The sequence below is a fragment of the Diadema antillarum genome, unplaced genomic scaffold (assembly GCF_040938485.1).
Source record: "Diadema antillarum isolate AM-2024a unplaced genomic scaffold, OU_Dant_1.0 seq00000057_RagTag, whole genome shotgun sequence".
Taxonomy (NCBI): Eukaryota; Metazoa; Echinodermata; class Echinoidea; order Diadematoida; family Diadematidae; genus Diadema; species Diadema antillarum.
In genome coordinates this window covers 1,011,375-1,028,068 of record NW_027271163.1, presented here as the reverse complement: position 1 = coordinate 1,028,068, position 16,694 = coordinate 1,011,375, and the positions used below count along the sequence as shown (strand labels likewise).

The window sequence follows — 16,694 nt, the reverse complement described above, 5'->3', positions numbered from 1 at the left end:
CACACATTATGCAAAATATGGGCGGCAGGAGAGCCCAAATGACAGTGACCCTGGATCCACCTGCAGTTAAAACCACTACTGAGTCTTGTTGCCAAGATATCAGTGAGGGCAGAAGCAAGACGAACATCCAGCCATCGGCTTACCATGCCATTGCTATAGCGGGAAGCCACTGCAGTTTGAACTACCAGGTAAGAGGAGATGGTGCGGCAGGCCGCAGGCTTCGTCGACCAGTCTTACCTTACTGGTGTGAAAGGGGCTCTCTGGTTTACATTACTAGTACACTGCTAGTTATCTGAAAAAGGTCATACACTTGCACTTCAAGGCATTGCTGCAACACTGAGGCAGGCAACAACTATAAGATTACAGGGGATTACATGCCACATCAAAGTGGACATCAGTGTACCAAACACTTTGGTATTTATCAGTCCCTCAGGTTTGGGTTAATGCCGCTTGATGGATCTGAGGTACTGGTGTTTGGAGAACCATAACAAACGGGTACATACGCAAAAAAGCAAAAAAACATTAAATTTCAGGTATCAAAAGAGAAGTGCAAACAAATTCCATCTCCAATAAAGATATTACAGGATAGTGACATAAACAAAGTATCAAGAAACAAAAATGAAAATGAACGAAAAAGGAGGGCAACCTGCTGACATATTCATCTAAGAGAAATTTGAACTTGTGTAGGAAGTAGGTGTAGTGACTGGTGGAAACCATGGACAAGTCTGTACAGTCACTACAATTGTCATCACATCACTTTGATAGCCGAGCCAATCTCTCTCTTTCTCTCGATCACTTTTATCTTTCTTCCTTCAGCCTTCACGACAACCACATTTCGCCTCGCAGGCCCCACATGTCAGCACGTCGCGCCATCTTATCAATGAAGTCCACTGCTCGCGGGCAGATTCTTGGATGGGCCATCCCGCCGTTACTAAGGCAACAAATTGAGGGCGGCTGACATTGTTGGGATCCCTGCTTGACCAGAGAGAGAGCATGTTGGTGTCGGTCAGTCCTTAATCAATCTTGACCGTTGAGTAGATCTTCCTGACAAAGGCTCCGGTGCCCACATAGCCGATGGTCCCACACATTACTCCGAGGGCCAAGCTGAACAGACCCATGTAGCCGAAGTAAAAGGTTGTTTGGAACAGACCATACATTCTGTGTTGGAAGAACAAGAACACAACAAAAGTCCACTTTCACAATCACTTCTCTCATGAAACTTCTCTAGGAACAAACATCCATCATTACGAGAGCTGAACTTGCTGCAATGTATTCTTGATCAGGTGGAAAAGCAAAGCGAAGAAATATGTGTACCCCAGACTAGTACAGTGGAAACTCGATATAACGAGATGGTCGGGACCGAGTCATTTTCCTCGTTATAGCCGATATCTCGTTATATCAGTAGGCATAAAAGAAGGCATAAAATAAAGACATTAATTTGCACATGTGGGACTACCCATCATATTTCAATCAATACTGATAACTTGATATTGTGTGTGAGGTAATTACTCACCTTTATGGGTAAGAAGATGTTTTTCGCCAAGGAAATCCAATATCAAGAATGTGTTTCTTATTAATTGTAGATGTTTGAATTTGTGAATTTATATAGCTTGCGACTGTATCAAAATCGTCTGCGGATTGGTATGTGGTTATCGTATGGGTGTGTGTTGTGTGGAAAGCTTGAATATGGTCTGCACAATGCTGTGTGTGTATGTGACACATTCTGTGTGATGTACATTATGACTGCGTGTGTGTGAAGACGGGGAATTCCCTAAGTAGAAGGCCAATCACAGCATCAGATTGCCTCACACCTGCTAAACGTCATGATGATGTCATGTATACATATGGCCGTCCCACCACATTTTCTGCATGTATCAGTGTGCGTGCACACACACACTTCACACGTACAACATGCAGTGCTAGCTGGAGTGCACTGAAGAAAATGATTATGTGTGTACAAGACAGTTTTGGGCGCATCAAGCTTTACAATCTCGGAAGATGATAGCACAGGCGAAGTAAAGGCAAAGCTTTACCGAAGGCATTTTGCTTTACCTCGCTATAGCAGGTTTGATTTACTATGTTTTTCTTTGTTTGGAAGTCACAAAATTTATCTCGTTATAGCAGTTATTTCGTTATAGCCGATCTCGCTATAAGAGTAGCATTTTACATAGACTTGTGTGGAAGGAAATTTGGGACCGAGAAAATTTCCTCGTTATAACCGATATCTCGTTATAGCAGTGTTCGTTATACCGAGTTTCCCCTGTATAATGGCTATGCCTTGTAGCTAAAAACATATATCTGTCCAAACTGGTTTCAATTTACCTTAAACCCTGCACTACTGCACAAACACTGACCGTCAAGTATTGTCATCAGTATTGTTGTTATTTCACTCTTTTCCTATTGATTATCCTTGTGTTCTTCTTGTTTGATGTTGCCTCCGTGTTTATCTTTATCCCTTCACAGGTTGCCCTTATGATTCTTGGGATCATCACTGGCCCACCTCTGCCTTTTATCTGCCTGTCCCCTTGCTTTAATCCCCCTCCTTTAATCTGTTTGGCTCCCTGCCTTTGACTTCTAACCCACCCCTACTGTTTTCATTGTTCCTGTGTCCCTAGCCCTCCTGAGACTGTGCATGTCATGTGTAGTCCATGTGTGTTTGCTTACCCTACATGAGTCTCATTTTTTTGCCTCTGACGAAAGTTCTGCTAGGATTTAAAGCTCAGGACCTTTTGACAAAAAAAAGTTTTCTGGCACTCACTTTGTTTTGACAAGGAAGTAGTAGAAACTGTACAAGTAGACATAGAAGGAGGTTGACGCTGCTGCAAGGAAGCTTGTCCACTGCCAGCGATAGTCCTCCGCGTTCAAGAGGAAGTATGTACAGACGATGGTCACACATATTGTGACCACGGCCAGAATGAAGAAGACCAGCAGCATGAAGCCAAAGACGTAGTAGATCTTGTAGGCCCAGAAGGAAGTGAAGATGAAATACCTGCAAAGGTAGAGCAGATGCAAACCTTCCATTAAAACAGAACAAGTAAACTTACTCAATAGTTCCAAATTTTCTACATTTGAACACTTTGATGCATATGTGACCCTGCATCACAAAACCAACAAAAAGTCGCCAGACATGGATTTTCAGTTAAGGGCAGATTCTGAAAGAGCAGACTCTAAGCTTTAAATTGATGTATAACTCAAAACAAATGGACTCTCCTAACCTATCTAAATACTGGAAAGAAAGCACACACTCTGGAAAAGTGTGAACTGAGAAAAGAGGCTCTGAACTACAGGGTCTATTCAAGCATTTAATCTTTACCAAGCCAAGCTAGCTGTGTGATGAATGGGACAAAAACAGGATTTATACCACTGGAGCAACAACAATGAAGGGATTATCAAATTAGGCTGAATTTAGACATGCTCTAATAACACAGTCTGTCCAGAAGAAAAGTAGCTCTTTCAGAAGATGCGAAAAACTCAAGATTGACTTGGTTGACTCATTCAACCTTTTTTTTTTGTCCTAACGTAAAATCAAGGGGTGCGACTTTTTGTTCGTTTTGTGACGCAAGGTCACATATACACAAATCATAGCACTACAACATAGAAATAAGACCCATACGTAAATGGCACTCATACACCAAACAAGATACCACATCTATCCATGCAGGACAAGTTGGAAGGCTGAGTGAGGTTCCTAATTGATGTGTGTTTCAAAACTTTGCTCTTGCTGTATCCCCATCAATCTCAAATGTCCAATAACTTCATCACAAAAACAATGAAAAACAAAACAACAAACAAAATATCATAAAAACCACCACAGGTCACTCACATTTCAATGAAGATGGAGCCAAATGGTAGCACGCCCCCTAGCATGACGATGACAGCAGGTTCCATGAACCACTTCTTCTCGGGAATGGGCCGTGGCACAGCGTTGACACGACACGGGTGGTTAGGCTGGCCAGCCAGAGCTCTGCCCAGGATGGTGCCCACCAGGTTTAGGGGCAGAATTACAAAGAGACAGATGGCCGACACAGCAACCTGTAAAGACACAAAATACATTTATATACTTTGAAAAGAGTTCCCCAGTTTTCTGTTAACAGAACAGCATGGCCGAGACAGCATCAAGGACTTTGCAAAATAGATTTACATACTAATAAAAAGAGTCTACTGGTTTCTGTTTGAAAAGAAACAAATAGAGAATACAAGAAAAAACATTCCTCATATCACTTTTTTCTTTTTGACCACTCTCTAAGCTCATCTAAAGGCACAAAACAATAATTTAAATGCACTCACAAGAGTTCTAAACAGGATATGACCCACCACTCACAACTAGAATATTTTCAAACACGCTACTAATGCTTGCTTGTATCGATGAAAAAAATGGAAAATTAAACCCAAGAACGAGAAGAGTTTTATTCATAGAACACCATGTGCAACACAGTCATAGCTCTTTCTGGTGCAGTCTATACCTGGTGAAATGTTCAAAAGTAGTGAAATTTTCTGTGTGGTGTCCTCCTTCTCTTGGACAAACTGGAGCAATCCTCTGGTAAGACATTCAGCTGCTATGACACGTCAGCCATGAACAAATTAAAGAGAGAAACACAGCGATTGCTCTGTTCCTGTAGGCATTGATAAACTGTCTTACCATAGTACCCAGTGGTATGGCTCTTGAGGCATGGTAGTAGATGGCTATGAAGTTGATGAAGAAAGCAAGGCCACAGACACACATGGGGACGAGGAATGTAGACATCATCATCTGCTTGATCCACAGTTTACCTGCAAACATGAAAACAAGCCATTCTTAGTATTCCAACTTTATACTCAAAGCTTTATAAAGAGAACTCAAAACAGTCCGACATGCAATGTGAATCCAAAAATGCTGGAGGGTGGGGAGATGAATGCAAAGCCAAGTTTCACCAGTAACTTCCTTTGTATTACAGTTCTTTAAAAATATAATAATAATAAGAAATGTGACAAATCTATTCTAGCGCTTCCACTTACATTACTTTTGCATGAAGCACAACGTAATCTAAGTGTGCTGATGGACAATATTCTTGCCGCATCAGAATGTAACTATTGCCTTTATTTAACCACCACTTTTTTTGTCATGATGAAACCCAAACTATACTTTCACCTGATGGCCTAATTTGGTGAAGGCTCGGTAGCCCCAGTGGGACCTTAAAGGGTGTGTACAGTTCTGGTCGAGGTGAAGATTTAGCTTTTAACGTTTTGCGAGATATTCAGAAACTACCCTATGAGATGTCAAAGAGCATGCAGTTCTAAGGGGTGTCAAAAGTTTATTTGATGAAAATCGGTTTTGAAATGGCTGAGATATCAAAAAACAAGGTGAAACAAAGATATCCTAATAAAGTTGGGGCATGTTGCCTTTTATTATTATCACTTTTTTGGATATCTCAGCCATTTGAAAACCAATTTTCATCAAATGAACGTTGAATCCTTCTTAAAATTACATGCTCTTTCATATTTCATAAAAGGCTTTTCATTATCTCACTTAGGAATGTTCAAAACATGGATCCCTACCTCAACCAGTACTGTACAGTCCCTTTAAGGCAAAGATCTAGCTAGAGTTGTAATGCCAACACACATCCCTCAACAGATAGTGAGAAGATGAAATAAGAGTAAAGGGGATTATTTCCTTTTAATTTTTTTTTTTTTTGGGGGGGGGGGGTGGGTGGGGGAAGAGAGTCAGGGTGCAGCTGGCTGTCTTTACTGTATACACGATACATTTAGTGAGCATAATTTTTCACAAATCAGGACTTCCTGACAATTTTGTGAGTAGCTAAATTTGCGATCGTGGATTACAGTAATCAACTAAGAAATGTATGCATGCACTTGGCATACACGTTGGGCTTAGAGTTTATATTTTAGCAAGCGTGGACTACAGTAATGAACTAAGAAATGTATGCATGCACTTGGCATACACGTTGGGCTACGAGTTTATATTTTAGCGCATTGTATAATTTGTGACTATCACTCCCACTCGCAAAATTCATGAAAATAAAAACTTCACAAAATACATGGTGTATTTCAAAGAGTGTTGTCTGATAAAGAAAGTACTTTGAACACCCACCTCCCATTCTTGAGTAGAGACCACCACCATAGTATCCGCAGACTGGGGCTGTAGCGGCATATGCAAATATGGCGGTACTCAAAATGGAGCCACGACTGCAAGGAAATTATGAAAGTGACAATAATTTAAGACATCAAACAGATATAACAATGGAATACATGTGTTAAGCGTGAAGCACAAATGGCTATAACACCCTTTAAAAATAGATGCTTTGAAAATAAACTGATGAAGTAGTTGACATTAAAGATTAATAATTCTTCAATGCTGGAAGACCTGGACACGAGGCTTCTTTCAAGTCTCAAGCAACTTTTGAGACCAAATTTGCAACGTCTGCGCATACCATTATAAAGCCACAGCCATTTTTATAATGGAATGTTGCCTAAAACGTGCAAAATTTTGTGATTTTGTGTACATTCCCTATGGAAAACAATGCTCTGTCCCCCCCAGCCCAGTAGAAATTTAAAAAGTTATGTTGATTATGTAACTGTCATGTCAAGTGGGGAATAAACCGGTTTACTAACAAATTAAATTTCCATGCAAGCCTTCATAATTAAAGGTTGTTCCTCATGAGCAGACAGCTAATCCAGGCTTCAATGGCATAAGAATTCATGCATAACGGAAGCTGAAATGACAAACGTTTACGTTGTGACCGAAACTCCGATCAGCTGCCTTTGCATTACATTACGCACCATTTCAACACTTCCACACTCACAGGCACACATGAACCCACCAACCCACATACACACAAACAAACAGACAGTCTAAGGGCATAACATCTCTTGTACCATTACAAGACTGCACCATTAGAAAACAAGAGACCCGCGGGTCTAGCGCTCACCCGAGTATCGCAAGTTCACCTTTCACGCAGTAACAAATCTAAATTATTCACAGCTCTACCAAAATTTGACCAGGCATTCTCAAGTAGAAGATGAAAATGTACAATAAGGGCCCAAATTTTTTAAGATTCCTTAATTTTTGAGGATTGGGGCGCCCTGGGGCCCTCTGGGTGGCGCATGGTGCCCATTTTGATAAATTGAGATCCTAACCCCCTAGGGATGCTACCTGCCAAGTTTGATGAAAATCCATCATGAGGTTTTCAGGAAGAAGATGAAAATGTACAATTTAGGCCCCCAATTGGACCTCTCCAACCCTCCCCCTGCCCCCAAGAGGGGCACCCCTGGATCTGCTATGAAGAAACTTGAAACTATAGTCATTAATCTTCTAACTCATAGTATTATCTTAGCTCTATCACTTCTAATTCTAGAGAAGATTTTTAAAGATTCCTTCACTTTTGGAGGTTTGGGCCCCTTGGGGCCCTCCAGGTAGGATACAGTGCCCATTTGAACAAATTGAGATCCTATGCCCCTAGGGATACTACCTGCCAAGTTTGGTGAAAATCTGTCATGGGGTTCTCAAGGAAAAGATGAAAATTTAGGCCCCATTAGGAAGGACCCCTCCCCACCCGTGACCACCCTTCCCTGGGTCTCAAGGGAGGCACCCCTGATTCCGCCATGAACAAGCCTGAAACTACATTCATCAATTTACTAACTCATAGTATTAACTTAGCCTTATCACTTCTGGTTCTAGAGAAGAAGATTTGTAAAGATTCCTTAATTTGGGGGGTTTGGGCCCCCCTGGGGGCCCCCTGGGTGAGGCATGGTGCCCATTTTAACAAATTGAGTTCCTAACCCCCTAGGGATGCTACCTGCCAAGTTTGGTGAAAATGGGTCATGGGGTTCTCAAAAAGAAGATGAAAATGTACAATTTAGGCCCCATTAGGACCCCTCCCCACCCCCCTCCCCGAGTCCCAAGGGGGGCACCCCTGATTCCGCCATGAGCAAACTTGAAACTACAGTCATCAATGTACTAACTCATAGTATTAACTTAGCTCTATCACTTCTGGTTCTAGAGAAGAAGATTTTTAAAGATTCCTTAATTTTGGGGGGTTGGGGCCCCCCTGGGGGCCCCTGGGTGGGGCATGGTACCCATTTTAACAAATTGAGTTCCTAACCCCTAGGGATGCTACTTGTCAAGTTTGGTGAAAATCGGTCGTGGGGTTTTCAAGAAGAAGATGAAAATGTAAAAAGTTTACGCAAGACGCACGACGGACGCCGGACGAAGAACGATCGCAATAGCTCACTTGAGCCTTCGGCTCAGGTGAGCTAAAAATACAGGAAGAGCACTAAGTCATCCATTATTCGTTTGGCTTACTCTGTGTACAGGTGTCCCCAGATGCAGAAAAGAATGACGGAGAGGACAACAATGCACATGTGGTATCCATTGCCGATGAGTGATGAGAAGAGAAGAGGGTACGACACCGGTCTGAACACATCACCGTGAACCTGCTTCCAGCCATACTCATCTCCCAAGTCACGCTCCTACCAGAGTGTAGCAACGAAATGTACGAAGAAGAGTTTGGTGATTGAAGAACGAGATGTCGAGGGTCATGAGAGAAACAGATTTGCTGCCTTGTCGCCAGTGGCAAGACTCATGTAAAAGTGGATATTTTCGCGGGACTAATTTTTCGCGCTTGGCCGGGTAAGAAGAGTTTCGCATGTTTTTCATTCTGCAGAATCAAGACATCAAGTACTGGAACATAATAAAATGGCAAGAAAAATATTCGCATGCTTTTATATTCGTGCTAGTTTCTGGTTGCGCGAAATGCACAAAAATTTCAACACCGCGAAAAATTTCCACTTCTACAGTACACACTGCATCAATACACTGGCGTGATGCCATGTCTGGAAATGTCGCCAGCCTCTGCTATATTGCATCATTCATTAGAGATGATGGTTTCATATGATTGGCAAATAATCACTTTCTGGTAATATACTCATATTCTTACACACCAAATTTTTATTAAAATACTTTGAGCCAATTTCAAAATAAAGATGAAAAAAATAATGAAATTTTCGCATTTTCACTTGATCTTTGACCCCATGCCCCAATCATCCCTACAAAATCACTATGCTCTTATGAATGCTGTATGTCAAGTTTAATTCAGTTCATGAGGAAACAATCAAAGCTCCTATGTTTAGCTCAGCTTACTGTTTAGCAAAAACAAATCAGTACATTAACTCACACATTTTCAATGTGAAGAGTAGAAGGCTGCCCATTAAAATCATATTATGACACAACTTTGCTTCACATCACATTCTGTGCTGCAGATTGTTGCTAGTAAAAGCAGGGTAATTTTGTACTGATTGACTTACACGAGTGTGACACTTGTTGAATGATAAAGTCTTACCATGTCATCAAGATCATCATCTCTGCTGTAGCGGGCATAATCTTTCCTCAAAGTACGCATCAGAATCATAGACACCAGGCCAACAAGGAATATGACCATCATGAAGGAGTTGAAGATGGAAAACCAGTGAATCTGAATTTACAAGAAAAAAAAACATACATACAAGTCGTTATCTACATACATACAAGGAGTCATCTTTACTAAGCTCTAAATCTCAATATCGTCCCTATGTTGATAGCCCCCACATACTGAATCTCAATATCGGCCCTATGTTGATAGCCCCCCAAATACTGAAATACCTGTTCTTTGTAGTGTTTTGTTTCCTGGTATAGTACTTTTTACTCTGTATTTTCCCATGTTGTATGTATACTTCTTATATTCTTTCTATATGCTTTTTATCAGATGTGGAAATAAAATGAAAGTAATGAAAATGAAGCACATAAACAAGTTTTTAGGGCCTAATTTTCAATTTTTCTTTAACTTTTTTTTTTTAATTTCTATTTTGCTTTTTTTTTTGGGGGGGGGGGGAAGGGAGTTATCCACAGATCTGACATCTCAAAATATATACACAGGTATATTCTAATACCTTCCAAGTTTTGTGAAAGCTACTAACATGTGTTTTTACGAAAATTATGTTCAATAAAATGTGAAAATTCCCTCCCCCCATATCTGCCATGAACAAACTTAAGGCTGCAGTCCTAAATCAACTTAAATTCATAGCACTTACATGGCTGTATTACTTATAGTTCTAGGTAAGATTTTTACAAGATTCCTTAATTGTGTGTGTGTGTGGGGGGGGGGGGGGGGACATTGTGCCCATTTGAACAAACAGAGATCCTACCATCCTTGTGACTGGACATTGGTAAGTTTGAACAGAAAAGTAAATCTTATTAACAGTATGAAAACTATATTCTTGTGTATAAAACTTGCCACGAATTGCACTTTTTCTTCCCTAAAATATCAATTTCATTACCATGCAGTCTACCATAACTACAACACACACCTTTGTGATGATTTCAAAGCCATCAAGTCAAATTGCATATCATGTACTAGCATCATGTAATCCGTGAAAGTGATATCCCATCTATTGATCTGTTGACACACCTACAATCACATCAATATTCCACACCTGCTTCCACAGCCTAATTAAACATATTGAGTATCTTCCAACAAATGTTGAATTTCTTCCAACAAATTTTGAACTTCTTCCAACATGCTAACATAAAACAACTGCCTATGAATCAACTCAGCTCACGTAGCTCATTATTATAAATTAACCTCTGGCAGGTAACTAATAAGTTTCATTCATAAAAACTTATTCACAGCAGATATTAGGGCAACATTGTCAATATTTGTGAAGGCTGACTGTCAATCACTAACATTTCAATTAGCACATTCATGCTTCACTTTTAGCAATCTCTAATATGAGTTTCCACTTGTTTACATAAAAAATCAAACAAATGAGCATGGGAACTTGGCATTTCTTAGAGGAAGCATTACAGAAATTATGGAAAATTGTTAGTGAGGCTTGACATAACAAAATAATTACTTTAATGGGTAAGTTGAGCTATTTACATGTATACATCTTAATCTTGAGGTGGCATGTTTTCAACAGTTAGTACATTATGCATGATTGACCTTAAGATGTTCTGCCACAAACGTAGGCAGCATTTTAGTTGAAAAAAAACAACAACAACAACAAACAATCTTTAACAAAATAACACCTCCAGCTTGAGCACACGGAAGCATAATAACATCCGAAGCTCACTATAGACATCAAAACACCTGAACACTCACTCTGTGCTGGAAGAAGTTCGGATCCAGGTACTTGTCAAATCGCTTCTTGAACTGGACATTGGACTTCTTCCACTGGACCTGGTACGTGAAGGGGATCTTGATTCCCTTTTCCAGCTTGACCTTCACTTCAGAGGTCAAATTCACATCCACTATCTGTTTGCCATTGAAGCCAATGTCCAGTTTCTTGTGCGTCCAGATGTAATAATCTTGACCACTCTCGTCAATCTCACCCACGATACCTTAGAGAAGACAAAAGTATGTAAAGATACACTGTACATTGATAGGTTCATGAGTAACACAAAATAATGCCACAGACACAATAAACAATGCTTTTAGGTCTAAATTCAATTTTACATCAACAAACATTAAAGATGAGGTAATTACGTGCAGTTACAAAAGTAAGAGCACCACTCATTTGAAATTGTGTTATGTTGCCTTGACTGGCATTTCACCAATTGACTTCAATTTCCACTTAATACAGGTAATTAATCCCTTCCTGTTGACAGAAATTTCAAATAATCAATTTACAAGTCCATAGAGAACTGGCCAATTACCACTGCAACCTACAACGTAGCTCATCATACTCTATCTCATGCAATGACAAAGAATTTCTGCACTGGCCACTGTATCCTCTCTGTCTGCACTAGAAATAAAAATTGTCTGCTTTGAGTAAACTCACCCCAAATTGGCAGATCGTCAATGTACATTTGATACCAGTAGTGATTCTTCACTGCATAGGAGAATGCTCTCAGAGTTTCATCGGTGACTTCAATCTCACAGTACTGTTTCTGCGGTATATCCACTGTTTATGTTTTTTTTTTTGGGGGGGAGAGGGAAGGAGAGAATCATACAAATAAACTTGGCTTATTTTCATTCATAAAAAAGTATGTTCACATTTACAGACTAGTTACAATGCAAAGATAAAGGTCTGATACTGTTGGAACTTTCTGAAACAGTATTGAAGTTAACTCTATAAATCATATTAACAGGCCTTTCAAATATTTGACATGCAAATCATTGCTGTGCCAGTTTGTATGAGTCAGTACTTCGTCGTTTCGCCGTTGTTGAGATGTCGCTCCAACTTGTCTCTCGTTGAGTTGATCCTTGGTTCGAGGTTGATGCTTGGTCCGGGAATGAGTCAGTACTTTGTTGTATCGCCCATCTGACGGATGATCTCAGGATACACGTTGTATACGTTGTTGAGATGTTGCTCCAACTTGTCTCTCATCATGTTGTCTCGCCAGTAGGTCTTCAAGCCGTCGATGAGTTGCTCCTTTGTTCGAGGTTTCACGTGAATCCTGATGTGAACCTTCATGTTCCCCCACACGTGTTCGATTGGGTTGATGTCGGGCGATTCAGGCGGCGTCCTCCACCACGTGACCTTGTTGCGCTCCAAGACGTTGGCTGCGCAGGCGCTGGTGTGCTTCGGGTCGTCATCCATCATCAAACGGCATCCATCTGGGTAGACCTCACTGATGAAGGGGATCAAAAAGTTGCTGAGAAGTTCGTCCGAAAAACTCCTTCCGCATGATGCTGTCGAAGATAGCTAGTCCTGTGGCCCCGCGTCAAGAAATCCCTCGGCTTGCCCACCTTCCTATTCGGAGTCCCGAGACGTCTGTAGTAATGCCGAGGGTTGTTTTCCACCCAAAAGGTGCTCTCATCTGTGTAGATAACGTCCCGAAATGTTTCGTCCATTTCGTACATCCGAAGAGAGAAGGACAGTCGTCAAGCCTTGTTGCAGTTCCTGATGAATTGACCGTACAGCACGCGAGATCTGGTCCATCCCAAGTTCTTCCGAAAGCTACGAATGGTGCTTGCACCGATGCCCTTGCCGAATTGCTCCTGGACCTGTATTCTATAATCTCAGCATGATTGATGTACGTGCTATCCTGTTGAAGTGCTAAAACCATGATCACATACAACGTGTATGTTTATTTTATCACATATTCGATAGTTTGTTAATACGGATAAATCTGTACAATATATCTCCTTCGAAACCATACGAAATATGTAAATTTACATTATTCCACCTGTTTTGACTATCCCTTATCACATGTAAAGCAATAAAATGCTGATATGAAGCAGGCAGATGGAAGGTAAAATGTACACATTACTAGTTGAAAACGCAGACAACAAAACTGGGCACTACATAACACAGGCCATTCATCTTCTTTCATACCCAATTCTACTTTAGGACCATAAAAGAAATTACAGACTCACATTTGAAGTCAATGTCCAAGCCACTGAATTCGAGCTCCACGCCTTGCAAAGCTTCACCCAGCGTCTCATGGTAATGGCTGATCCCCTTCTGGGGTCCACTGCAGAAGGGCAGGGAGAAGTAGCTGTAGGTCTCCTGGCGATTGTGATACGGCCCAACTGTGTTCATCCACAGCACAACTTCCTCTCTGTCATCATACTGCATTGAAACAGATCATTGCATATCATTCTTTAAGCATTCACAGGTGTACAAAATGCAGGTTAAACACTTCAATGAAAGCAGAAGAAAACTTCATGACACGCAGATATCATTCACTTTCTCTCTCAAGTCTAGGAATTCATTTTAACATTCTAAGTCCCATGAGAGATAACTTTCACAGGACATTTCAGGCAACTGCCTCCTCAAGAAAATAACAAAATAATACAGTTAGTTTATGCATATTAATTCATATTCTGGGTGCTAGTGTACATGTACTTTCCACCACCTCAATGCTCCTTATATGATCTCCAAACATGCACAAACTCATCCTAGTTCTTCAGTAATCAAAAATACTTGCTTATCTAAGGTCAAATAGAAGTTAAGTTTAAACACTTTCAAAAGTATCGGAAAATCATTTGAAAATCTCAATTGCTTGAAATGCTACAAACAAATAATCAGCTCAGTAGGACTATGTTCAGCGCATGCAGTAAGGGTCGATGGTTTAATGTAGTAATCACATCACCCTTTTCTATGGTGTCTTTGAACAGCTAAAATTTCTTTTTCTTTTCCTCAGCCAAGTCTTGCAGTAGCGGTTGTAGCTTCTTTGCAAAGCGGTCGAGCCTGTGCAATGGGTGTGCTGCCACTTCTATCTCTTTCTTTTCAATTTTTTCTCCTTTCATTTTGAGGTATTTCATCCAGTTTTGATTCATCTCTCATTCTATTATTCTACCTAGTGCTTCTTTGTTTTCATTTTTATCTCCCTTGCTTTCCTTTATAATGCAAGTTTCTCTTCTCTCTTTCCTTCCATAATCTTTTGTTTTTACTTTAAGTGTACTCTTCATTTTGTAAACCTTTTGTTTCATTTTTTCCAGGTTTAACTTTGTAATATCTTTTCTTTCATTTCCTTTTCATGTTTCCTAGCCTTTCCCTACATCCCTTTATCCTTTCCCTACTGTAGGTATATACAAATGTAAATACCCTTATTTTTCACATTTTTCGTTCATTCCCACACACACAGACACACACACACACACACACACACACACACACACACAACACGAACAATAACCCCAAACACACAGGCGCACACAGAACACAAACAACCCCAAACTTCAATCAATCCCTACTGCGACTGATCGCTATGAGATAGCTCCATTCAGATCAATCGAGGCACTCACTGCCGTGCTGCCGTGAACGTGTTTTGTATGCAGGTTTACCAAGCTGCGCTGTCTGCTCCTACCCTATCTTTGTGCAACGCACTTATCTCAGAGCTGCAATCGACAATATTCCAACGAGTGTAAAGCAAGTGGCCCTTGATTTGACAGGGTTCCATGAATAGACCACTCTTACAAATAAAAAATTAACTGAAAATCTCGAATAAAAAATGGCGCATATCAAGTGCGAAATTCAAACTACCCGGTATGCAACTACTACCTCCACACGTGTTCCGAAGAGCACAACAGTGGGCCACGTTGCCGGACCCTCGAAATCATTGTCGCGACCCTCCCAGGTCAACTCGCATAAGCAGTTCAACGGGTAAGTAAACGGGTAAGTAAAGTTGCATAGCAACAAATATAGACTCGTTTCATTCCAAGTTTCGAAGTTGCTAGTCCGTTTATGTGCATTGAATCTGTACGGCGTGTACACCTACAGCCATGATGGCAGCCGCTTCCGAGATAACTTGAGCGTTTACGCGATATTTATATTTTGCATGCCACCCGTGCCAGAATTTGCGGTGTCACCATGGTTTGATTGCAACGTGTTGTGTATGCGTTGAATCTCTCGCACAGCGTGGAGTACATCCTAATGGAGTAACGCGCTCTCGCAATGCGATGTACTATGTATACAGTTTCGCCCGCGCATGGCACGCGTGCTAATAAATTCACATACTAGTAGGCAGGGTGAGCGCACAGCGCAGTACGTTGCGAATGTCGAACCACGGACACCAGGTGCAAAACAATAGTCACAGGCGTTCGAACAATGGTTGCAGCGCAAGCGTTCAGATCACGCACACTATTTAGGATGTCGAACATTGGGTCACTTTTTTTACAAGTGTCGAATAGTGAAAATTCCATTTCTACCGGATTTAAGTCTCACTCCGATACAATTTGTGGCTGTGTGAGTATTTACAGTGAGTATGTGTGTGTTTGGAGATCTCTGGAGTAAACTTCATTGACAAAGACTCAAGTCACAAGACTCGAGGTGCGAAAGGACACTTAACAGTTGTAAATTGCACTACTAACTTTACTAAGTAGAATACTAGGCTATAACAATTAGATCTACGTTAGACTAGGTCTTCACTGACCAATAATGGTATTGCTGACACTGCCCACTCAGCTCAGTACACATTTCCCCTTCTAAAATCCTAACGTAACGTCAGCTAAATAAAGCAATATTTTTGGCAATATAAAGCAACTGGGTGCAGTCTGTAAATCTATCTGACAGCATCATTGCCATTTGGCCTACCAGTATTACATTCATATCTAGACTAAACCGTCTAGAAACCCCAATTTACAGTACATGTCATGATTGATTATAGGACCTACACTCTGAAGCAACCATCGCTTCATACCGATCAGCTGTATCGTCACTGACTACTGTGAAAGTGGCAAAACACCGGTGAGACATCAACTTACTTCATGGGTATGTTCATCTCCATTCACCGTTAAAATAACGATAAACATCAAACATGCTAGTCTCAGGGATCCTTTCCACATATTGCTGACCTCTCGGAGACAGTTCAAAGCTCGAATGAAAAGATGAAGATAGATTGTGAGAAATCTCTCAGCTCTTGGTACACCCTATTTTGGCGTACGCCACGTCACAGACTCAAACGTAGTCGAACTCAAGTCACTCGACGTTGCTGTTGGTACTGCACTTTACTCTACAATAAATAGACTGACTGCGCTGCTCGTACCCGTATATGCGCTGCATAGCACCACTGCTAGCTAGCTCTACAATACGTGCACCCATCGCACCCACACACTGTATGCGTAGAATACGAGTACCGGTAGTCGATGAAACGCCAAATATTACTTTACTTCTAGGCAAGTTTGAAATTCCATCGTACTTGCGTGATAGTTTTAGTGCTAACGGAAGTAACCATTAAATTCGGACCCCGAGTAGACCACTAAAATCTTAGCTAATGG

At 40.9% G+C, this 16,694-nt stretch overlaps 1 protein-coding gene across 1 annotated transcript; it reads right to left on the bottom strand.

The window, feature by feature from the left end:
• Positions 1–574: 574 nt before the first annotated feature.
• Positions 575–16,316, bottom strand: LOC139725717 (transmembrane 9 superfamily member 3-like). Its single transcript, XM_071636799.1, has 11 exons — positions 16,182–16,316; positions 13,350–13,545; positions 11,809–11,931; positions 11,130–11,368; positions 9,333–9,464; positions 8,297–8,463; positions 6,086–6,180; positions 4,640–4,770; positions 3,824–4,032; positions 2,759–2,989; positions 575–1,158 (listed from the first exon to the last, which is right to left on the bottom strand). Exons 1-11 carry the CDS (start codon positions 16,260–16,262, stop codon positions 1,014–1,016), a joined length of 1,749 nt encoding a protein of 582 aa, XP_071492900.1. The 5' UTR covers positions 16,263–16,316; the 3' UTR covers positions 575–1,013.
• Positions 16,317–16,694: the final 378 nt, after the last annotated feature.

Bases quoted from the DNA above. Each gene is read 5' to 3' on its own strand.
- LOC139725717 (XM_071636799.1), bottom strand. From the start codon at position 16,262: ATGTGGAAAGGATCCCTGAGACTAGCATGTTTGATGTTTATCGTTATT. The intron at 13,546-16,181 runs GTAAGTTGATGT...GTTTCAATGCAG, and splicing joins GAGATGAACATACCCATGAA to TATGATGACAGAGAGGAAGT. The intron at 4,771-6,085 runs GTGGGTGTTCAA...TCATGTTTGCAG, and splicing joins TCTCTACTCAAGAATGGGAG to GTAAACTGTGGATCAAGCAG.